The 25,881-nt window shown below is 38.5% G+C and overlaps 1 protein-coding gene across 2 annotated transcripts; it reads right to left on the bottom strand.

Annotated features, from left to right (window-relative positions):
- Positions 1-3,464: 3,464 nt before the first annotated feature.
- Positions 3,465-21,568, bottom strand: slc25a14 (solute carrier family 25 member 14). Of its 2 annotated transcripts, none has more exons than XM_063011752.1 (9): positions 21,493-21,568; positions 20,693-20,791; positions 19,601-19,739; positions 18,133-18,227; positions 12,243-12,328; positions 11,025-11,120; positions 9,495-9,619; positions 8,592-8,805; positions 3,465-6,740 (listed from the first exon to the last, which is right to left on the bottom strand). In XM_063011752.1, exons 1-9 carry the CDS (start codon positions 21,503-21,505, stop codon positions 6,699-6,701), a joined length of 909 nt encoding a protein of 302 aa, XP_062867822.1. In that variant the 5' UTR covers positions 21,506-21,568; the 3' UTR covers positions 3,465-6,698. The 2 variants fall into 2 exon arrangements, with proteins under 2 accessions (XP_062867822.1, XP_062867823.1); XM_063011753.1 differs by lacking the exon at positions 21,493-21,568 and adding an exon at positions 21,385-21,480.
- Between the last annotated feature and the right edge of the window lie 4,313 nt (positions 21,569-25,881).

Below are 25,881 nucleotides of genomic sequence, written 5' to 3'. Positions count from 1 at the left end.
TAAAGAATGACAATAATAAATGTTAAACAGCCTAAATAAAACATTTTGATAATGTTCCTATGACGGTGTAAGACCCCCCCCCCCCCCCCCCCCCCACCCCCACCCTATGCTTTCCGCCAACCCGCCAGGATGTTCCTTATTTCCAGTTCTCAAAGTTGCCAACCCTACCTCTATGACCCCCCACACCCAATCTTGTGAACTGAAACATCTAAAGCTATTATCCCTTACTGTCCTACCTGGACTCTAAATGATTCATATCTTAAATTATAACTATAATACATTTTCCAGTGAAAAAGACTATTTTGGGGGGAAACAGTGTAAATGTGTAAACAATAATAACTGAAACAGCATTACGTTGCTCTATTCAAAAACCTTTCACAAATATACAAATAATAGAGTATTGTGATTAGCTCTGCATGGAGCCACTTAGCACATACGTTCAAATGATTTTCCTGAGGCGTAGGTATCGACGGGAGTCTGTCAATGAGAGCCGATACTTGATGTTACGCCTCTTTCACCGTATCGATTCTTTCGAACCTGTTTAAATGAACCACTCAAAATGTGTTGTTATTGTTTTTAAAGGAGTCGACTCGATAAATTGCCAAACGATTCCTTACATCATCCACAAATCGAGAAATAAACAATTCCCGTGCAAATCCTTTACCAATATAAACAGAAAGTACCAGGTAAGAGTTAAATAAACAATGATCTGTACTAATTTTATATTATAGAGTAATGTGAGGTGCGCCATACTGAATGATTTGAACGTAAACAGAACTATTTGGTTACATAACATGACTGAAGTATGTTGACACCCTAGTAACTACCGGATTTGACTATTGCAACCACACCTACTGTGAACAGGTGTATCTCCATATTCAAAAAGGACAGTGGAATGGGCCATACACATTCTTCATGTGGTAATATTCTTTGTCTAAAAGCAATTACTGGAATTATACATGAATCTGTTTTGGTAAAAGCAAGAAAATATGACATGTCTATTGAAAAGCCAACTGCAAGGATGTGTGAAGGATTAATGGTACTGGGATAGATCTCTGCTTTCAGTGAAATGAAATCTTCATGATACAATTAAAATACGTTTGTTGATTAACCTTATTTAACAACTGTGGGATGAGCTTAAACTACATGTAACCCTTATTACCCAACATCTGTACCCAAGAGCAGTGATGTGCATATGGCGGGTAAATCATTTTTAGTCACGTTTTAAAATATATTGGAATTCCTTTTTAATGGAGTGAAGACTGTTATATCAGCAACATGGTGGGCCAGCCTTTAAATTAAACCCTACTGTTTTATAATGAGAAGTTGTTTGTATGCTGTTGGTTGTACAGTGGTGTTCAAAAAAATAGCAGTCCAACACCATTAACCTGATAAATCACTGTTTTTAGTAGAAGTGATAATTCTACATAGCAAATAATTTACTTGAAAGTGTAGTAGAGTAATGAAAACAAAACAAACCCAACAATTAGGACATGCATGCCGCACATGCTGAGTAATCGAAGCATTGATTGAAAGGGGGTTGTTCAAAATAATAGCAGTGAGGATTTAAACTGGTGAAGTCATTCATTCTGCAGAAGAACGGGTGTCAATTTTGGCCCTTATTTAAGGAAGGAGGGTGGCAAATGTTGCACAGGTTGGTCATAGCACATTTCCTTTTGAAGTACTGGGTAAAATGGGTTGTTCCAGACATTGTTCTGATGAACAGCGTACTTTGATTAAAAAGTTGATTGTAGATGGAAAAAACATACAGAGAAGTGCAGCAAATTATAGGCTGCTCAGCTAAAATGATCTCAAATGCCTTGAGGTGAAAACCAAAACCTGAAAGACGCAGAAGGAAGCGTGGAACTGCTGTTAGAAAGGATCGAAGAATAGACAAAATGGCAAATACTCAGCCAATGATCACCTCCAGAAAGATCAAGGAACATCTGAAGTTACCAGTGAGTACAGAAGATGATTAAGTGAAGCCAATTTACCAGCAAGAACTCCTTGCAAAGTCCCGTTGTTAAGAAACAGACGTGTCCTGAATGGGTTAAAATTTGCCAAGGAACACATTGACTGGTCCAAAGAGAAATGGCTCAACATTTTGTGGACTGGTGAAAGCAAAATTGTTCTTTTTGGGTCTAGTGGCCGTAGACAGTATGTCAGACGACCCCCGAGCACTAAATTCAAGCCAAAGTTCACTGTGAAGACAGTAAAGCATGGTGGTACAAAATGATGATATGGGGATGTTTTTCATACCATGGTGTTACACCTATTTATGGCATACGAGGGATCATGGATCAGTTTAAATATATCAGAATACTTGAGGAGATCATGTTGTACTATGTCGAAGAAGAAATATCCTTAAAATGGGTGTTTCAACAGGACAATGACCCAAAACATCTTGGTTACAAACAAGATTGAGGTAATAGAGTGACCAGCACAATCCCCTGACTTCAATCCCATAGAGAACTTGTGTTCTGACATCTGAAACACGTTTTTTTGAGGCAAAACCCAAAATTGCAGAAGAATTGTGGAATGTAGTCTAATCATCCTGGACTGGAATACCTGTTCAGAGGTGCCAGAAGTTGGTCGACTCCATGCAACACAGATCTCGGAAACAGTTGTTATGCCACTAAATATTAGTTCAGTAATTTAAAGTAAAGTGAAACCTCAAACATTTTTTTCAGTTTATACATAAATTTTTTGAGTTTTTAAAGAAAAATGCTGGCACTGCTATTTTTTTGAACAGCCTAATATTCATTTTTCTTAACTTTCTGTAAAGGATGAACACAAACTGGCTACATTTTGTTAATGTTTTGATTTAAATTTAAAAGTGTAGTATTTTCAGTGCATTTGCATTTATGGAAATAAAAGTTATTATAATGATTTTGTGCTTTATTCACTTTTTTAAAATCACTGCTATTTTTTTGAACACTGCTGTATATACACCGATCAGCCATAACAATAAAACCACCTCCTTGTTTCTACACTCACTGACCATTTTATCAGCTCCACTTACCATATAGTAGCACTCAGTAGTTCTACAGTTACTGACTGTAGTCCATCTGTTATTCTCAGTCCAGCAGTGACAGTGAGGTGTTTAAAAACTCCAGCAGCACTGCTGTGTCTTATCCACTTATACCAGCACAACACACCACCACCATGTCTGTGTCACTGCAACGCTGAGAATGATCCACCACCCAAATAATACCTACTCTGTGGTGGTCCTGGGAGAGTCCTGACCATTGAAGAACAGCATGAAAGGGGGCTAACAAAGCATGCAGAGAAACAGATGGACTACAGTCAGTAATTGTAGAACTACAGAGTGCTCCTATATGGTAAGTGAGGTACAGAATGTGTTGGAACTCTTTAAAAAGTGTCTGAATAAACATGCTTTTAATGTGTCTTTTGTAAAATAATAATAATAATCGAACAGTGTTAATTCCAGTAACAATTCAAAATGAAGACCAACCAAACTTTTTTTTTATTATCAGGTGCACATTTATACAATAAAAAAACAAAGCCAGCTTAATAATATAACCAACTGTCATTACATTTGTTGCAACTTATCAGCAAGGATGTGTTGTAACATGTTAAGTTAAAATAAAATATGCAAACAATCCTGCCAGGTCAAAGAGTGCGAGTTATCAGAACGGTACTCCAACAAATAATTCTGACTGGAGTTAAAGCAAAAGTAAAAGTCATACATCAGTTAATACAATCTGTGTAAGCATTGTTTTCCTTGATCCAAATCTACATTTACATGCAGTTACATGGCGCTTCCTTTCTCGATCCAATACAGTTTTTCATATTCTACTTGCCTGAACAAAGTTTACAGATTTTGTTCTCTGAAGTACAACAGAAACAAACCATATGCTTGATAGAAGGACAATATAATTTGTTTAACATCTGCTTAAACATAGCTTAAACATTGCTATGCATAATCAATTTTAAATTTTGCAAATAATCCATACATGAAATTAATTTGGAAAAGTGCTTCCATTTAAAAAATGATCTAATATAAAATATGAACAATTCAGTCAACGTGCTAAACAGACAAAACAAAGTGAAAGAAATAAACAAAACTAGGCTTTAAGTATTGAGGACAGGGCATAAAATTTTAATGATTTGGCTCGAGTGTGTTTTTGGTTTTTCCTGCATTTGAAAGAGTTTTCCATTGTTAATACTGTGTGAAACAAAACTCAAACTCTGCATAGCAAACAAAAACATGGGGGGGGGGGGGGGGGTAGATCATACAAATAACATTGTCAAAATACTGAATTGGAAACAGCTTCGTATCATCAGTACACTTGGAATGCCCAAGTAATGCCTGTAATTTTAGCGTCAATTCATATTTTATATAAAATAAATGTACGCTTAGTTATTATTGTTATTATTGTTGCCTTTTAGCATCAATGCAACACCACTACATTTTTGCATCACTATTTTGGGCAAGACAGTTAGTTACATATACCATTTCTAAACTCTTCTCAGCTGACAGTGTTAGATGAAGGAGCTACAAGAGATACTTAAATTTGTAATTAATCAAGTCATTTAAAACTACCTCTATGTTCCTACTCAACAAACAACATTCAAAAGTCCATATCAAAAGCACTCATGCAATTTCAGTACACAACAAATGCCCACTTATGAGCAACACACACTTTATGAACAAAATTTGGTTTAGCTACCGCTGTCCATCAACCCAAACCTACAAGAGATGGATAATGAAAAAAGACGATGCAAAACACAATACTTAGTCAAAACCATGGTTAAATGTTCATGACGTTCGTGGAATGGTACTGACCCGAAACTAAAATTATGTGGCATGGCCTAAAGAAGCCTGGATTTGAACACAAAAAGTCTCTTTCCTGTGTGAGTTAGAATAGCAATAACCGGAAAGAGATTCCAAAAGTTATGTAATACCAGAGTTCACACCCTTTATTTCAACCTGGACTGTGAATTATTAATCAGTGTAACCATTACAGACATGAAAAGGCTCAGTGTTGTGTTCACTAGTTTCCACCACTGTTTGTCTATTAGAATTGCTCATAAGCCTTTACTTTTTTATTTTGTATTAAATGTATGTACACAATGACTCTGGAAGCAAATCCGTATTACTGATTTAATCTTGTGTAAAAGAAAAGTAATACAAGCACCCAAACCCATAACTACAATACAAATGCATATTAAAAGCATTGATATAGATAAAATAAAAAGCTCAGTAATGAAATCTTTAGGACTCACCAACGTAAAGTATGTAACAGTACTGATGTGTTGTTTTGAACAATACCAGTGCAGTTCTTTACAGTACAGTACACTTTGGCAACAAATTTAGCATCTGATGGACTAAAAGAACAGACTAATACATTCTAATGTACAACAGAATTCTGTACAATTTACCACAGCTAATCTATATTTCACACATGCTTGTCTATAAACAAACGCCCATACATACAAACACTTTATATAAAGACAGCCAAGACCCTGCGTTCAGTGCTCTCAGTTCTGTGCGTGATCCAAAAGATTATTCTGGAAAATGCTACACACAAAACGTGTAAATCACAAAATGCTACAGACGTCACAGCACAAAAAGTTTAGCAAAACGAAACAATGTGAGCAAAAAAGATTCCAGACAGGCCCAATTTAAATCTCCAGCCAGTCCTAGGCTTAATTCAAATAAGAAAGTTCTGCACTTAAGATGTGCATCGGGGTTTAGCACACCACAGTGTATGAGTATGTACAGTAGTGATGTGATATTTATAAATGAGCCAATACAGTCAACTAACTGGTTTCAAAGGTATTTGCATTAAGAATAATTACTGATTAACTGCAGTACAGTTTCCTTATGTTTTAATAAATAAGTTAGTCAGTAAATCGTTTACACACTTAATACACTCAATATATGCACTAGAATGGAAACATTCATTAAACTTAACTGAAGTGTCCTTAAAGAGAACCTGACTTAAAGAGAACTTGACTTATCCTTAAGACTGAATGTAGCAGAATGTATATTCCAAAGATTTAGAGATCCAGAGATTTAGATTGAGCCATCCTCTTGCCTACAGTAACGTTCAGAGCAGGGTCATAATTTGGCTTTAGTCTTTTTAAGCAATTACAGGCAACATAATTGTGCAGCACTAAAGCATAAAGCAAATCTGAGTAGAATACTCTTTAAAAGCATTTATTCGGAGTGCATTTACCCTAAATGCATTTCACATATTTAGTATCGATACTCTTGTATCCATTGCGTAACCAGTTCTGTTCCGTTGACTGAATCCATGCCACAACCATTACCAAGCCCCGATCACTAAACTGAAGGGACTCGATGCACTTGTTAATATAAAATTACTCTTCAGTTTGAAGATGTTTCCAGTTTCTGATTTCCCCGCAACATTTGTATACATGGCTACTTGCTGACATCATTACAAACTGTAACAGTTGTTTGAAAATGTAGCTGCCTGGATAAAATAAAAAAGGCTTTGGATGCAAAATAAATTAAAATTTCAAAACTATGCAAAAAAAAAAAAACACCAAAAACTATCAGACTTAAATCAGCGTGCAGGTAATGCGATGAAGGAGTGCTTGTTAATGCTTGAGGAAGGACAAAGGCAGGAAGGGCGTGGGGTGTTTCTTGCTCCCACCCCACACACACATACACACTTTCTTTAGCATTTGGAGTGTCAATGGTGCAGCTATAATGGAAGCTTCTTCAGCTGTTCATAGGTGATGAAGAACTGAACACTTAGTCAAGGACAGCAACCATATAGACGCAATAAGTGAAACAGTTTAACACTGGGAATGCTTCTGCAAAACAAATTAATGATTCCCCTATCTATTTGTATTTAATACATATAAAAAAACAACAGAATGTGATACCTAATTAATTAAAGAATTTATACACTGCCTGGCCAAAAAAAAGGTCACACACTCTAATATTTGGTTGGACCGTCTTTAGCTTTGATTATGGCACTCTTTCGCTGTGGCATCGTTTCCACAAGCTTCTGCGATGTCACAACATTTATTTCTGTCCAGAGTTGCATTAATTTCCCCCCAAGATCTTGTATTGATGATGGGAGATTTGGACCACTGCCCAAAGTCTTCTCCAGCACATCCCAAAGATTCTCAATGGGGTTCAAGTCTGGACTCTGTGGTGGCCAATCCATGTGTGAAAATGATGTCTCATGCTCCCCGAACCACTCTTTCACAATTTGAGCTCGATGAATCCCGGCATTGTCATCTTGGAATATGCCCGTGCCATCAGGGAAGAAAAATCCATTGATGGAATAACCTGGTCGTTCAGTATATTCAGGTAGTCAGCTGACCTCATTCTTTGGGCACATAACGTTGCTGAACCTAGACCTGACCAACTGCAGCAACCCCAGATCATAGCACTGCCCCCACAGGCTTGTACGGTAGGCACTAGGCATGATGGGTGCATCACTTCAGCCGCCTCTTTTCTTACCCTGATGTGCACATCACTCTGGAACAGGGTAAATCTGGACTCATCAGTCCACATGATCTTCTTCCATTGCTCCAGAGTCCAATCTTTATGCTCCCTAGCAAATTGAAGCCGTTTTTGCCGGTTAGCCTCACTGACAAGTGGTTTTCTTAAGGTTACACAGCTGTTTAGTCCCAATCCCTTGAGTTCTTTTCAGTTCATTGTTCGTGTGGAAATGCTCTTACTTTCACTATTAAACATCCCTGAGTTCTACTGTAGTTTTTCTACCATTTGATTTCACCAAACGTTTAAGTGATTGCCGATCACGATCATTCAAGATTTTTTTCCGACCACATTCCTTCCTCGAACATGATGTTTCCCCACTGTCCTTCCACTTTTTAATAATGCGCTGGACAGTTCTTATCCCAATTTTAGTAGTTTCAGCAATCTCCTTAGATGTTTTCTCTGGCAATATTTTGACCCTTCTGAAACAGATTAACATCTTTTCCACGACCACAGGATGTGTCTTTCGACATGGTTGTTTAACAAATGAGAAGCTACTCACTGCATCAGTTAGGGTTAAATAACTTGTTGCCAGCTGAAACATAATCACCCATGCAGTAATTATCCAATGGGAGGCTCTTACCTAGTTGCTTAGTTAAATCCAGGTGGTGACCTTTTTTTTGGCCAGACAGTGTATTATGAATTGTAAAATTGTAATGTTTTATGTAACTTAATATCAATGCTTCAATACTCAATACCATAAAAACATTAAAGCTGTTATTAAAAAAAGGCAGGAATATTTGTATTTAGTCCTTTAAATGTTCGTTTCTGATATTCTGTCCACCCTTCAGTGTGTTAAAGCAGTATCTAAACAAAACGTAGAAAAGACACAATGCTTCGTGATAATATACCGACCTCTAGTGGCCAGTCATTGTAAACAAATCTGAATTCTATTAAAGGAGCACACCAGTAAAATTACTAAAAATAAAATAACCAAGTTATGACCCAATACCGTCGTATAAAAAGTACTGTTCCTATTTAAGCATATTTCACAAACAAAATAAGGAATACATGCCTCCAGTGTGGTCCTCTATGAATGCAGTGTGCTTGGACAAAACAGAGAATAGTTTTTTTTGAAGGATACAATGATGTTCCAGGGCCCTAGACGCAGCCAGTTAGGCCAGAAGCCCTTATAGAGAGCGAAGAATCCTTCGTTTCTCCACGTCTGCATGAGTCCATCCAGTGTGCCTTTATACAAGAGGTTCCCAGAGAGCACACGCTGATTCATCATACGAGTCCTCACCACATCTACAGGGTTAGAGGCAAGCGCCCCAGCCAGACCACAAGCAAAACTGGAACTGTAGACATAACATTACAAATAAGATGTTTGATTAGATCAGGTCTAAATCAGGATTCCTATATATAAATACAATAAACACTAGGGATGTAACTGTAACGATGCACCACAAGACAGTTAAAAATCGATTCACATTTGTAACGATTCGAATCGGTTTACATGTATAATGAATCAATATTCACTTTAAACAGCAGAGGGCACTGGCACTATTCACCTGGCCTGGTTGACGTCACTACAGGGTTGCCAGGTTTGGAATTTTTCAGCCAAATTTATTTATGTGAGGATACTTTCTTTATTTTTATTATTCATTTATTTATTTAATGTGGGATTTATTTCTTTTCTTTTTTTACACAAAAAGGGAAATGTGCAGCATTGTTTTGCATAGTTTGTACCTGACTCAAAAATAAAAGGGCATTCATTATTTAGATAAATGATAAGCACAAATACAGTATTTTATTTTTTTAAGAGAAGTAATAAAAGGAAACTTTGTCATAATGTCTTCAATTAAATTTTGTTTAAAAAAAGTCGGGAAAAAATTGTATCGTGAACCCAGTATCGTGAATCGCATCGCATTGTGGGTAGAGTGTATCGTTACATCCCTAAGAAACACGTGTTCATTTCCATTTCCAGCTGATATAGAATGGTATCATTTTGCGATTTTCTGCACTTTCTAAATTAGGCTCTACTCACATGAAATGCGTCAAAACAGTGTCTCCCATCAACCCAGAATGAATCAAGTGCTTCTTGGTTATGTCATACACTGGAAGCTCGACACCCACCACGATAGCGGCTCTCTGTGCTGTAGGGATTACGCCCTGCAACACACAATTCAGTACACCAGGTCAGACTATGATCTAAATCTGATACAATACAATTACTTTTCTAACAAAAAACAAGACAAATCAGCTATATTTAGACTCAGATGTTTTTAAAATGCACAGACACCAAAGTGTTATAGTATCATTTCATTTTCATCAACCACTTCAACCTGGTCAGGGTTGCAGCAAAGCAGGAACACAGTGGACAGGGCGCCAATCCATCACAGAAATTCAACCAATGTTTAAATGTTTACTGATTATTTAACTACACTTTATGGCCAAAAGCTGACCATAAGCTTGTTGGACATCCTATTTGTAGCCGTTTATCACTCTTGTGGGGAAGCTCTGTGCAGCTTTTTCAAGTGTGTGGGTGTGTGTGGAAATTTGCATCCATCTAATCAAAAGAGCAGTTTTTTTGGATCGAAAAAGGCCTGACTCACAACCAACGTTCTGATTTATCCTAAAGCTCCACGTATTTATGGAGCTCACTTTGTGCACAGGAGTACAGTCATGCTGGAACAGGAAACTTGGAAGCATATAATTATTTTATATTATTGCTTCAATAAACTTAAACTCACAGACTCAATTACTAAGAGGGATGTTCGGTACTTTCAGCCACACACTGTACCTATTCAAAAGCACCTTACACAATATCTCCTCTATCAAAACATTCGTTTTCCAAGAACGTATTTTGCCTGAATCTTAACATTGTGGATCCTTCACGGTATAACAACAATATTAATTGGCATTCTAGAAAGTTCTATAACACATCATATAACTTTTCTTCACTTTTCCACCTAATGCCTTGTTAGTGATTGACTGACCGTAGGCGGTGAGTTCCCTGTGGCTATGTAAATAGTTTGACTGCACCTATTTCATATTACATGGTTCAGTGGTGTCCCTGCCAAGGTCAAAGAGGAAACCGGTCATCTTATGTAGAGGGGAAATTTGTTCAGATGGTCAGATGTATTTCAATAACCACCAAGGTTTGTCATGAATTAAATAGAATTAGCTGCTGGAACACAGGTGACACTATGTACAGCTTTAAATCACCATGGGCTGAGAGGCTGCTCCAAAATCAGCCCTTAAAAGGTCAACTGAGGAAAGAATGAAAGCCTTTTCAGGTGGTACAGCAGTCTTTTGGCTATGTCTTGATGAGGAGAGCTTTGCAACGCATTGGCACCCTGTCCAGGATATTCCTGACTTGCACCCAATGTTTTCCAGTAGATCTGGACCTGCTGCGACCCTGACCAGGATAAACCAAAGGATGAAAATGAAATGAAATGAACTTTAAAAAGCTTAAAGCATTTAAACTGCATGCATCAACAAAACCTAAACCAAAATTACTGAAGACAACTGAAGGGTTAAGTATATGATCAGAAACCATTTTGCATTGCCTTACCCTCCAGAGTCCTCTGGTGCCCTCAGTCTGGTAGATATTGATGAAGTTGGCCATCATGCTGCCCTGTAGCAGACTGCCCTGAGCCTGCATACGAATCTGCACACACAGCAGAAAGAGACAATGAAACACCACAAAACTACTACAGTATATTAAGGTTACATTGATTATTGCTTACATTTTTCAAAGCTGATAAAAACATTAAAATTTGTTCTGTAGCAAATTCAAACCGTGGATCCCAATGGTACTATTGGCCAGTCGGACGTCTACATACATACATGACTGCTATGTTTGGGGGGTGGCCCTACAATGGAATGGCATCCTGTCCATGGTGTGTTACTTTGTTGCACCCAGTGATTCCAAAGGAACAGGACCGACCAAAATATTTATTTTTTAAATTTTTATGATTTTAACATCATGATTTACACACTTTGGTTACATTCTTGACAGGACAGGTAGTTACAGGTTACACATGATTCATCAGTTCAACCTAAATATCAAACACAGTCACTGGCAATTTTGTATCCCCAATTTTATTTTATTTATTTTACCTTTATTTAACCAGGCAAGTCATTAAGAACTGCTTCTTATTTACAATGGCGGCCTGGCAAAAGGCAAAGCCTCTTGAGGAATAATCATACAAACAAATTTACATGACATTGAAAACAAACAACAATGATCACAATACAATACACAACACATAGTCGAATCACCCAGCAACAGTATAAAAGAAGAATCAATTTGTCATACAGCTGCATGTATCTCTTAAGATATCTGTAATTAGTTTTTTGAAAGATGTCTTAGAAATAAATGTATCCAGCCTTAGAGTTTCTTGCAGTTTGTTCCAGTCTATGGCTGCAGCCACTTGAAATGATGACTGACCAAAAATGGTGTTCGTTTTAGGAACCTTCAGTGAAATACGATGAGCAGCGCGAGTATAATAAACTGAAGATGAGGTTTGCAATAAATGACACAAATAGGGAGGAGACAATTAAACTAACACGCAAGTCTTTGGACTGTTGGAGAAACCGGAGCTCCTGGAGGAAACCCATGCAGACACGATGAGAACATGCAAACTCCCCACAGAGGACCCGGACTGCTCTATTTCAAAATCCAGCCCACTGTAAGGCAATAGTGCTACCCACCGATCCAAAGTGCCACCCTTGGTCAGGATGAAACAGTGGTAAAAAATGGAACTGAAATAAAAAAAGAACATCTTACCTTAAGAACATCTGTGGGATTTGCTAAAGATGAGGACAAAACTCCAGACACAACACCACAGAATACATTGATGACCATGGTCTCATCTGCAAAATAAAGATGGTACTCAGATTAAAATCTTTTTCTAAATATAAAACTGTGTCAAACACAGTTGTGGACAATTTTGTATCTCCATTTCACCACACTTTCATGTTTTTGGACTCTGGGAGGAAACCCAAGCTCAGAAAGAAAACCCACGCACGAGGAGAACATGCAAACACCACAGAGAAAGAACCCAGACCTCCCAAACTAGAAATTAAACTCAGGACCTTCTAGCTGCAAGGAGATAGTGCAACCCACCGAGCCACCCCCAACTACCAGTGAAAAACACATGCAGTTACCTAACCCCAGATTAAGTGCCGTGATTTTTTCTATTTTGAGAATAAAAAACTATTTAAAGAAAAATAATTTGGGAGGACACTTGTGCACTTTCCTCAATTCTACCATAAGTGTGTTAACCTGCTTCTGGGATGGTGCTAGCAGCACACAGTAAAACAGGTTCAATACAACTGAAAAAATGGCAAACATGATCTAACTTCTGCTATACTGAAAGAGCATTCACAGCACTTTTCAGTACAGTACCCAAATGTAGGCAAAACTTAATGTAATTCTCCACTGTTAATCTAGCCCTGAAAGTTTGTTTATTAGGATTTTAACATCATGTTTTACACTTTTGGTTACATTTATTACAGGAACGGTAGGGGAGAACACGGGGAGAACATGCAAACTCCACACAGAAAGGACCTGGACCACCCCACCTGGGGATTAAACCCAGGACCTTCTTGCTGTAAGGCGACAGTGCTACCCACTTAGCCACCCCTCACTGAAAGTAGGTACAACATTAGTAGAAGGCAAAAAATACTTATATGGATCAAGTGTACAACAATAGTCACAGTAATGCCTTGCTTAATGTGTCCAATAGTTGGCATGGTCCAGCACGTGCTATTTATTTTGACACTGGAATCCTACACCAGCAGGCAAAGCAAAGCCTGTATCAAAATAAACAATCGACACAGTGGTAACTAGGGGTGGGTTTATAAAATAGATTTTTCGATTCGAATCGATCTTTATTTGAACGATCCGATATCGATTCATATAAACGCGAGATCGATCTTTTAAATACGCCCCTTTTTACGGTGCACACGGAAATCTGTTACCCCCTTTAATTTCGCGTGACCAGCCAGTGTTTTTTCATGCAACGAGATCTGACCTGCACATCAGTTTAGCATGGCAGAAGCTCAAGTTATGACCACTACACAACTTTTTGCACTGATTTTCGCTCGGCGACGGGTCGGTGCTGGATTCGGGAGGAACTCGGTGTTCGCTCTGCGATCAAAACTCGGCTCTCAATCAATGTGAGAAACAGCGAGGGGAAACACAGGGGAGAGGTTGTAAACAGGTGGTGGAGCGCAATATAGTTTCTATCAGAATACATCAGCACACGCGAGTTTTACAGTATTTCTGACCTGATCGTTCTCTACAAAACAAAATATTTATTAACCTCCAACTCACTATAGAACAAGCCATGCTGCTCGTGTTGCCAAATCCACTCAGATTCATTTATTTCATCAGCGCACAAACTTTCATCTCTCGCTACTTGTTGATGTGCATGTTTGGACGTGGTATCATTAAACCTTTCATCACTTCTCACGTGTGTTTTCGTGACAAAACGTAGTTTTGGAGACCAGAGAAGCTCGCCTGTGATTCCCCCGGTGATAGATGGTGTAGTGTAAAAACCCCCATCGCCTGTGAGTCGTGCAGTGTGAACATTACAGCGACCAGGTGTTAATCAGAGTGTCGTGTAGTGTAAACTTGGCATAAGCTGTTCAACAGCCAGGTGTATGTTTACATTACATTTACAATGTTGTAGCGTGTCAGACATATAAAATAATAATAAAAAATGAATGTTACTGTTTTCTGTTTTGGATTAATTATTTATGTAAACAAAATACACAAATATTTTTAATAATGAGTGTTCTTTGTACAATTATCACATTCGTTCTCTGAACATCTGTACATATTTAAACAAAACCTGTTAATGTAACTCAAATATGCCTAAATGTGTTGAATCGAAAATCGAATCGAAAATCGAATCGAAGATCGAATCGGGACCTTGTGAATCGGAATCGAATCGATCCAGGAAATTAGTGGCGATACCCAGCCCTAGTGGTAACACTCTTGGCAAAGCATGCAGTGAGATTTACAAAAGAAGAACGAACAAACAAAGGAAAACAAGAAAAAAGACACAGTAAATTAAACAGAGCCATTGTAAATTGAACAAACTGATCGTGGCAGGGGTTCAAGTAATTTCCTGTTTGTTCGGCAGGGTAAAAGTGGGTGATGGCGCTGGTGCCAGATAAGCTGCAGATGGGCACTCTGAAACAGCACTCTCCTGCTCCTGTCTGCACTTTGCTTAAATGGTGCATTAGTGATGGTGAATGCACTCTGCTTTAAAAGACAAAAGTCACAACAATTGACCTGAAGGTTGTTAGAAAAGCCAGGATGTGATGTAGATGCTACACAAGTATGATCGTTCTATCAACATGTACCACCTAAAGAGGTACAGTAGTTGGAGCATGTTGGAGCCAAATGTACACAGACACCCCTTGTAAACAAGGTTTAAAAAGCAAGCATCCAACCAGTTAGAACACTGGCAGTCTAATGGTATTGACCAGAGAACTCAGTAATTAACACAACACCATCCTAGAAGTTAATCAATTATTGGCCCATATAGACATGTACCAGATTTGACCTTGAATCTAACCCTGCGTTCACACCATCAGCAATTTCCTGCCTTTCAAAGCTCGAATTGCTGATTGCTCATTGCCCTTTGTTCACACCAGCAGCATCATTATCACCATTCGGTTGACACAGTTTAATTGATGCCATGGGGGAAAAAGCAAATGCTATAGCAGTGTAATGTACATTACTGGCTAATATCGAGTTTATAGAAAAAAAACCAATCACAATCTGACCACAAATCAGATAACTTCCCACCCAGTTTTTACCAAAAATCAGATGTGATCCACTAAAAATAAAAATCCTGAAGAGTAATTGCATGTCTATAAATTTCATCCCTGCATAGTGCATCACTGTCTGTGCAGTCTAGACCAGGGGTTTTCAATCTGTGGGGCGCACGAGTGCCTGACCGGGGGGCGTGACATTACGAGATTTTTTTACTTCTAAAACAATTCATTTTTCACCCACGGGAGACATATCTCATTACTCTAACTGACCACGCTCACACGCACGTTTAATGTTATTCAGTTCCGTCTGAAAAAAAACCTTCAAAATAGAGCTATCAGCGAAGATAACCGGTGTCAAAAGCAACGACCGCCGTTATAGGACGTGTTTGTGTCTTTAAGAGAGACGCTCTGTTCACAGTATCGATTATAAGTGACTCAGGAGTCAATTCATTTTAAGCGCAGCGTAAGTTTCTTTTCTCAGTCATCTCTCCGTGTTTACTGTTATAATGAATGTTGACGTTATTTTACCTTGTCAGAATGATTGTCTTGTCAATGATTTCTGTGCAGTGGTTGACGAAGAGTAGGGGGGCGTGGCGCAAGTTCACGGTTGGCACACGAAGGGGGGCGCATGTCCAAAAAGGTTGAAAACCCCTGGTCTAGACAAATAGTCTGTCATTGACGTCTATTTGCGGGTGCTTTACACTGCTTCCATCTCTAGTAGGAACAATTATCTATCTAGAAACCAAAAACGAAGCGTGGCGTGGTTTCACGGTGGCGGTGATGAAACGCATACCACTCTGCTCGGCGCTCAATTCTTATTGGTAATCACCACAGCACTTCAGTCCTAATTTGCATAAAGTTACATCTTGCTCAACTTCTCACGTTGCCGACTCTGCCCACTTTGCGTGTGACAGCTGGTGAATGCAGGATTAGGCTAATAAGACACTGCTGAGCCACAAAGAGCTGTTCATATTGTGCTTTATGGAATGGTTTTCCATGGCCAAGCAACTATTTCTACAAGGCATCTCACCGCAGAACTCTAAAAAGATAGAAACCTGTTCTCTAGAGCAGGGGTTTTCAACCTTTTTGGATATGCGCCCTCTTCCGTGTGCCGACCTTGAACTTGCTTCGCTTTATACAAATCAACTCAGGACTCACTTATAGCGATATTGTTAACAGAGCATCTCCCACTATACAGCTCTCTTAACGACACACACACACCCATGTTCTATAACAGCAGTCATTGTTTGTGTCACCGATTTATCTTTACTGTTAGCCCTGTTTTTAAGTTTTGCTAGCCGAATGTCCTTTTTTCAGACTGAACTGGAGAACAGTAAATGTGTGTGTGCGTGGTCAGCGAGACTAATCAAACTAGACTAGTCTCCTGTGGGTGAAAAATGAATTGTTTTACTTTAAGAAGTAAAAAAAAATTAAAATCTTGTAATGTCATGCCCCTTGGACAGGTACTCGCACCCCTTTGATGTGCCCCACAGGGTTTTTCAAACTTTTTTTTAAGCAACCCACATTTTATCCATGATTTTTTTACACGACCCAGGCAACACAATGCATCTTACTCTCTCTATACAAGACATAACATAAGGCCTTCACAAGCGGGCGTTTGCGTACAAGTTTATGTAATTATTATTATTATTTTTCTCTGCGACCCACTTTTTAACTGGCTCGTGATCCCCAGGGTTTGAAACACCCTGCTCTAGAGTAATAAAGCAAGGGGCTTTACAGAAAGAGCTTTTCATTCCAGCCAAGAAGTTACATCTGATTTAACCTGTTTAATTCATTTAGGTCCTCAAAATACTGAAATATTATTAGTAATATTATCAATACTATAAATATTATAAGAACTTTTCTTTATGCTAAATGATTCCTTATGCATAAGGCAAGGTCAAAAAATATAGTTGAGTCTGATGTGGAAGAGTTTGTCTGGCACTAACCCCTTTGGGATGGATTAAAGCACCTATTGTAAGCTATGCCTCACTAATGCATTGCATTATGACTGAATGCAAGGACATCCCTGCTAAATCTAATAGAAAGCTCTCCCAGATGAGGGGCCGCTGTTATAGCACCAACATCTGAGAAATAAGATGTTTAACAAACACATACAGATGTGATGACTGGGTGTCCACATAATTTTATTCAAGCAGTGAATGAGAGACAAAGTATAGAGCCAAATGTATTTGATCATCTGACCATGATCTTGTTGGACATCCCATTTCAAATCCCAGCTCTGCCTTGCAGCCACTGTCGGGCCCTTAAACAAGGCCCTTAACCCGCTCTGCTCCAGGGGCGCCGTACGATGGCTGACCCTGCGCTCTGACCCCAGCTTCCAAACAAGCTGGGATATGCGAAGAAAGAATTTCATTGTACTATACAACTGTATATGTATATATGACAAATAAAGGCATTTTATTCTATTCTATTTAAAAAACAAATAGAATTAAAATAGAGTGACCTCTATGTGATCTTGTCAGCTATAACAGCCACTCTTTAGATAAGGCTTTTCACAAGACTTTGAAGAATGCCTGTGGGAATTTGTGCCCACACAATTAAAAAAAAAAAAAGCATTTGTATGGCTGGGCACTGATGTTAGTCATTTTCCAGTTCAATCCAAAGCTGCTCAGCGAGGCTGAGGTTAGGGCTCTGTGCTTTTGTCTTTATAGACCTTGCTTTGTGCAAAGACGCACATTATTGCTGGAACAGAAAAGGGGCTTCCTTAATCTTAGAGAATAGGCTATTTACGTAATCCCATCTTTTTGGCAATGAAAATATTTTACTTTAGATGACCACTTACTATGGTTAAGTACAAATAGCAACTGTATGTCGCTCCTATGAATAATGACATGAATAAAAAAAGAATTCTCCATACTTACCTTCAGGGTTGCTCACAAATAATTTCTTCAGTGTATTGTATGTGCCAATCTTAATCGTCCCATAAGAAGCTTGCCTTAGGAGTGCAGGCGAAATCCTTAAATGGAAAAAAGCCTATATTAGTGATATTAATACTGGCAGACAGAGTGAGAGAGAAAGAACAAACAGAACGTTCAAGTAATTTTATTTAGTTATAAAGATCGACATAAGTTTTAATCTTGCTTTTAAACTGGGGGGGGGGGGGGGGGGGATTTGGGTGACACAGCCTATTTTCACTGGGTTCCAGGGTTCGAAATGGCAGCAGTGCTTTAGGCAGATTGGGGGTCTACAAACAGACAAAATTGTCTATGTCTGAGGGGAAGATGGCTAAGGCTCTGTGATGGATCGGCATCCTATCTGAGGTATGGCAGTGCATTACATCCGGTGATTCAGGGAAAACCGGCCCCACCGAGACACTGATCAGGATGAAGTAGCGATTAAACATGTAATTAAAATAAAATTAATAAGCGCTGTGATTGCGTAATCTGTCTACTTATCTGACTCTTTAATTATTTTCCTTAGTTATTGTACAATTAGATACACATCATTGATGCTCAACCCAGATAGGTTAGGGCCATGGTAGCTCAGAGGTAAAGTTACTGAAAACGTAATATGGAAGGTTGCCGATTCAAACCACACCATTGCCAGATTGCCACCGAGCAAGGCTCTTACTACTTAATTGCATAATTGTAGTCAGTCACAATCGGAAGTCACTTTGAATAAACGCATTTGCTTTACCTAATGTTCATTTGACAGAGATGAGTGCAGATAGGAAAGAACAAGATTTGGTTAAAAAGATTTCTGGTTGAAAATGGAACTGGTTTTAAGAAGTTTAGTTAAAGGCAGGGAGTTAAAATATGTAAGAACTATTACATAAAAATACAGTTGTTTATTTAAAAACAGAGTATTTCTTTTTTGCAATAAACCCTATCTCTACAAAGCCAATGGTAAACACAAAGCTTACAGAAATGCATTTGTGAATAACGTACGAGTATAAAAACTAGGAAGAAAATAGATAAACTACTTTATCTATAAATCCGACACTGGTCTATTTAATGGTCTATGTAATGTTCTGAACCTCCAGCCCAGCAATCAAGCTGCATACTAAGAACAGCAGCCACACTGATCATGCCAGAAATATGTACTAGATACAGCAGCTCACTCAACTATCTCTACACAACACCTGGTTTTAATATCATCTATTTTTAAATGATTGCAGCTAGGGTCACAGACAGCTCAGAAAGATCAGTGGTCATTTCGACTGCTGGCCAAGAACCAGTCATAAACTTGACTGCAAGTGAGAGTGTTTTTCTGCAAATCTCTCAAAACAAATGGCAGTAGCATAGTTAAACTGTCAAGTGAGCATCTGAAAATGGCATTGACCCTGCGCTGACATTCAGTTGCGCTGACATACAGATCACATGCCCCTACCCAGAGTACAAGGCTCGGACACCCTCTTCTCGGCCGATCCTGAGCAAAGCATGGAACATGCCCCTGTAGCGGACTTCCATACACTGCGACTGGCCTTGGACCTGGAGACGTGTTTTGGTCAGATCGATAGGGAAAGTACCTGCAGAATTTAAAAGGCAAATAACATAAAATTAAAGGATGAAGTAGCACTCTATTTACACTAAAGGACTAAATCTTTAACAGCAGTGGTTAACAACTGGTGGGTTGTAAAGGGGCTGTAATGGTAGATGGCCCATCACAACATTTTCTTTAATTATTTAATAACTTCTGGCCAATATGCCCATGTTTTTCTGGCCAATATGGCTGTGTTTTCCTCTCAGCTTTGCTGGCATAAGACTTATGCAAAACAACAACTTGATTTCAGTCTATTTGAGGGTTAAGTTATATTACAACTGTGCATAACCCAAACTACTGTAACTTCAGGTGGATGTAAGTCAGTTCACGTGTAACAGAACGAAACCAATTATCTGTTCAAACATTTATTATTTTTAACATGAATATGCTGCTGCCAGTATACCACAAAAATGAAGAAATATGATTCATGCATCAATAAATATACAATGTGAAAATTGTAAAAATGGCTTGGATCATACAATTTTTTAAAATGCTAACATGGGCCAATGAAAGGAGACTGCAAGACCAATTTAAAGATTACAAATATTCAGTAAAAAGACCCTTCAAAATAGCAAATGGTAATATTGCAGCCCCTGATCTACACCAAGCAAATTTGAGCTCTTCACTGAAATCAGATGTTTATAAACCTTATCTTCAAATCTTAACAGCAAAGCTAAACAACTGACTGTCCGATCAAATCCTGACACCTGGCAACTCTATATTAAACCCAGTCAATGTGTACGTTTGGACCGATCGCTCGGTACCCAACCGGTTGGCATTTTTGCGCAACTACACAGAAATGATGTGCCAATTTCGTGCTGATACAGAAATTCACAGCCGTGCATGATCGGATCCGATACATATCATGATTCTGACTGAATGACATTTTAAAATAAAAGCAGATTATCATGCAGAAGGAAACAGGTGCAGCCCACTGACCGAATTCAGCGACGATCGAGGCCATCCCCCCGTACACGAACGGCTTCCAATTCAGGCTGGCCATTTCCGTGGCGGCTCCTTCAGCCTGGTGGAGGCCCACTAGAAATAGCAAGAAAGCAAAATGATTAAAAATAAGCTGTTTTAATCGTACGCTGTGTAACATGGTCGTTAACGCTCCTAATGTAGTGTGCCGCATAGCCAAACGTGCAGTGCACTAGTGAGGGGGGAAAAGACCGCATTAAAGATTCATGCAAGCGCCATCGCAATATTGTGGAGATTTAATTGGCTGGAAACGCTGTCAATCAGAAAATACGAGCTAGCGATTGGTCGAAATGATCTCTCGTTGTAGCCAGTTCGGTGAGCGGCCGGTTGAGTGACAGCGTTTCTGTACAGATAAAATTCTCCGAAACCTTGTGAGCACATTTGAGTCACATTAGCGAGCAGTGCTCACTCAAAACAACTACATACTAACAGTAAACCACTTTCACTAGTTTTCTAAACAGCGGCGCTTCATAACTTAGTGTAAAATCTGCTAGAGTTCAATGTTTCACATGTAAACATATAAAGCTAGTTTGCTATATATAGTGTAATTAGCTGTCCGTTATTTATGTAGCTAACTCCTCTCACGACAATAAACTGGAAAACAATGCGCCTCCGAACTCCAACAATTCTCACATACAGAGCAAACCTACCTTATACAAAACGAAGAAATGTTGCCGTTATTTAATTTCTGACTCCATTGAGCTGCAACAAGTATAAGTGCTACATTAGTTAGCACAGTAAAACTTCTCCAGCCTCACCGCTCGCTTTCATTTCTAACAGGAAGCACCGTTCACCGGAAGTTCAGCCCACTTTTGCGCGTGACGCAGCTCCAAAGTCACCCTGCACTTCAAAACACTTCAGTTAACTTTGCTTCATTAGCTACATTTTATTTAACACGGTAAATAATGCTTACATGTGAAAATACAACATTATTCCTTACTTTGTTTCCATTTCAGGGTAATAAAAATTGGAATTTCTGATATATTTACTTTTAAGTGCATTTTCATTAGTATTTCTTTAGTATTTCTCTTTTTGTCACTGTTTTACTCAACTTCTCCATCCCGCTACTTAGCAAGCCACACCTGTTAGCTCATCAAATCGAACTTCTGTTTCGGTGCGTCGGTCTTTCTTTTAACAACACAACGTTTTATATTTTCTTTTTTACATAAAACATTTGCGAAAACGTTCCTACATCAATCTGCAGGAAAAAACTATAATTTATATGTGAGGTGAGAGACGAGTTAAGACGAGCATAACGGACAAAACTTAAAGTACGTTTTCACCGGTCGCCATCTTGTACGACCTCTTCTTTAGTATTTCTCTTAGGAGACATAATGTTAGTTCCCATTTAACTATTTAGTGAAGAGGTGGGTAGTCGTCTCTACAGGAAAAGTTTATTCATTTATTAGGATTTTAATGTCATGTTTTACACTCTATGGTTACACTCGTGACAAAAACAGTAGTTACTCAGACATCCCAAGTTGCAAAAACTCATTTCAGGGAGGTACCCCCGGACCTCGACCCCAACCCCCCAAGCCCCCAAGCTAAAAAAAAACCCTCTCGCACACACCAAAGGATATGGGTGATAACAGAACTTTTAGGAGCTGCTAACTGAGCTACTAAGCTAACTGTTCGCGTCACAAACACATTAATGTGTACTACATAGTGCACTAGATAGTGTGAAAGATAATAGATTTATGTTCCCTACATAGTGCACTAGATTGTATATTAGAAAAGAATTTATGTTCCATACTTAGTGCACTAGCTAGTGTACTAGATAATAGACTTATGTTTCTTACACAATGCTTTAGGTAGCGTATTAGTTAACGGATTTAGGTTCCCTACATAGTGCACTAAATTGTATATCAGATAACGGATTTATGTTCCCTACATAGTGCACTAGATAGTATTTTAGATATGAATTTATGTTCCCTACATAGTGCACTAGATAGTGAATTAGACAATTGGTTTATGTTCCCTACATAGTGCACTAGATAGTGTATTAGATAACGCATTTATGTTTACTACATAGTGCACTAGAAAGTATAACTAGATGATGATTTGTGTTCCTTACATAGTGCACTAGATAGTGTATCAGATCACGGATTTATGTTCCCTACATAGTGCACTAGATAGTGTATTAGATAACGCATTCATGTTCACTACATAGTGCACTAGAAAGTATAACTAGATGATGATTTGTGTTCCCTACATAGTGCACTAAATTGTATATCAGATAACGGATTTATGTTCCCTACATAGTGCACTAGACAGTATATTAGACAATTGATTTATGTTCCCTACACAGTGCGCTAGATTGTACTGTATATCAGATAACGGATTTAATACGCGATCGGGGAAAAAAGTCTGTGTCGCCTGTGTGTGTGTCGCTCTTGGCCACTTGGAGAACATGAAAACTCCACACAGAAAGAACCCGGAACGCTCCACCTGGGATAGAACGCAGGACCTTCTTGCTGTGAGGCGACAGTGCTACCCACCGAGCACCCCAAGTTTATTTCACCACCTGGATGCTAGTACGAGTCCTGAGTCCTGGATCAACATGAGCCAGACTTAAAGAATAATATAATATTTTGGAAATAAAGTTGTAACGTCTTTTTTCTATTGCACGTTATGGTACATTTTTTAAAACAGTAACTCCACATTTAACAGCTGCTTCCATTGCCATGTGACCCATACTTGTATATAGTATGGCCACTTCCATAACCCCCAAAACAAGGACACCAGACCCCAAAAAGGAGGACATGACAGTAGTCAGGATCATGTCTACAGCACACAAAATGAAAACCTTAATTGATATTATTGTAATGCAACCATATTATCTAGAAAATTGCCATATTAATGAATGTTCTACTCACCACATTTAGAGTCTACTTGTGATACTTCAGTACAAAAAGCATGAAATTCATCTTTCCTTCTCTTTCATATCAAAAGAGTGGTGCACTGACCACTTAGAGATGTATGTTCTTTTTCGTTTTGGCATGTTGACAGTGTGAACAGTTATTTAAACTTAGTAATTAACTAGTATTTCAGTGCTGGACATTCTGCAATAAAGTGGTTGATGACCTTATGGAAAGTGGTGGCTTCAAGCATATGAAATACAAGTAATTTCTTTGAACTTATTTGTAAGCCAATGACAGGCGAATTAATTATGATTGTTACAAGCGTTCGGTTAGCTTCCACGTGTCTGTCCAGGCATTGAGCCAGACTGCAAACAGGCAGATGAAAAAACTGTCTGTCTGCCCTAATACCGAACGTATGGACACCCTACCCATACTCTACCTCTTGCCCCTTTCCCATTACAGAGTACCCTACAGTACAATATGGTATGCATCCAAATACAGAACTATCTGTGCCATAGTCTGTTTCCAAATGTACAAGGGTATTTGTGAAAGGAAGTGTTTGCTACAGGTGATGTTGTGACGGCATTCTCTTTGGGACACAGCAATATGCCACAGTACCTGCAAACAGCAGCTGTAACAACAGTAGTGACTTGCCAAATCGTGGTTGTTGTGGTTGGATTTTTTCATGGCCTCACTTTGCTGACCTCTGCAAACCCATGTATTGCATTTTTAAATTTGTTTTAAAAATGCTCTCTTTTTGAATGCTAGACTCATGGTATTGTTGCATTTTCTCTTCAGATTACACACAGACAGTTTAACAGTGCTTGTATTGTAATTGCATTTGACCAATCAATAAAAAATGTACGCATGGACCCTGACCAAGAAAGCCATGTCCAGCCTTTTGTCTGGCACCCAGTGTTTGCTGGACCCATGACCAATATTAAACAGATAAAGTACCACTTTTGCTCTTAAATATAAACCAGTATAGATGTATATGATATTTATATTTACTTTTTTATTACTTTCTCTGTTTAAAATAATACACCAGAACAGCATAAAACGATTTATTGGGTATCATGTATAGACTGACAGTGAAATAGAAACAATGCACATGAGAAGATGTATAACATTATGTGGCAGTAAACACACTTTTCTGCAAAGTGAAACACAATTATGAATTACCTAAGTAGATTCACTTCAATAATCTAATAACATGTCTGGCCAGTTCTAACTAGGTACTTTAGAGCAAAGAATTACCACTCTTTGACAGAATCATATTTCAGAAAGGTTTGCAAGCCTCTCTTTTGTGTTGTCTTTAATTATTACATTTGTTAAAACAGCACATGGTCAAACAGAAACTTAAATATAAATCCCACAATGTTAAAAAACTTATATAGTTCTTTAATGTGATGCAATTGAGTTTTGGGTTATTTATATTTAAAGAATTAGCATTTTTTAAGAATCATCCATTTTTTCCACTTTGGCTCTGAGTTTAAATTGACTACTTTCTACATATCCACATTACTCTTCCTACACAGATGATAAATATCTGTGTCACTGAAACCGCAATCAGTCCTTAACCTTACAGCTGTCACTCTCAAATACCACTTCAACCTGCAGTAATGTCCTCACCAATTTCTTTTTTTAATACATTTTTAGTAAAACCATCATATAAAATAATTTCCCATGTTATTAAAAAGGTTGTTGATGTGTTCAAGTCTCAAAAGTTCATAATCCAGTATCAGGATATGGAAATCTACATTGTGAAGAAGGTTGCAGATGATTGGTATAATTGTATCTTGCCTCCAGTGTGTAGAAACAGGGGACTCCTCACAGCAGCCTCACTACTCGCTGGTACAGCTGCTGAAAAACTGTCACCAGATTTCTGCAACAGATGGAGGGAAAGATACCAGCAGTTAGTTTGAATGCACTTTTTAAAAGCACTTTTAAAAGCATTTGTCTAGCAATAGTGACAATCATTACCACATACTAGTTGTGTCTGGCTAAGTGTAAAGGCTAACAGTGCTTCCTCCAAGACACATGCCAGCCACTGTCTTTCAAACTGATGGTCATGCAACATTATTAAAAAGCTGGGCATGTTTGGAGAAGTGCACCATACTGACCTGTCTTGCCCTATAGTTATAGTTATTAAATCCCATTAACACAGAAAGCAAAGACTTACCTGTTGCCATGAGAGAAACAGTTGTGCCTGCCTGGGTGAAGGCAAAAGATGGAGGCCAAGCAATACAAACAACACAACAGCATGGACATAATTCTCCTCTTTAA

This window comes from Trichomycterus rosablanca, chromosome 16 (genome assembly GCF_030014385.1).
Source record: "Trichomycterus rosablanca isolate fTriRos1 chromosome 16, fTriRos1.hap1, whole genome shotgun sequence".
NCBI classification, from domain to species: Eukaryota; Metazoa; Chordata; class Actinopteri; order Siluriformes; family Trichomycteridae; genus Trichomycterus; species Trichomycterus rosablanca.
Note: the sequence above shows the minus strand (reverse complement) of the source record. Positions and strands in the feature narration are given on the sequence as shown.

Coding starts and splice junctions, on each gene's coding strand:
- slc25a14 (XM_063011752.1), bottom strand. Junction 18,228..19,600: donor GTCCGAGCCTTGTACTCTGG/GTAGGGGCATGT, acceptor TTTCCATTTAAG/GATTTCGCCTGCACTCCTAA. Junction 9,620..11,024: donor GCACCAGAGGACTCTGGAGG/GTAAGGCAATGC, acceptor TGTGTGTTGCAG/GGCGTAATCCCTACAGCACA.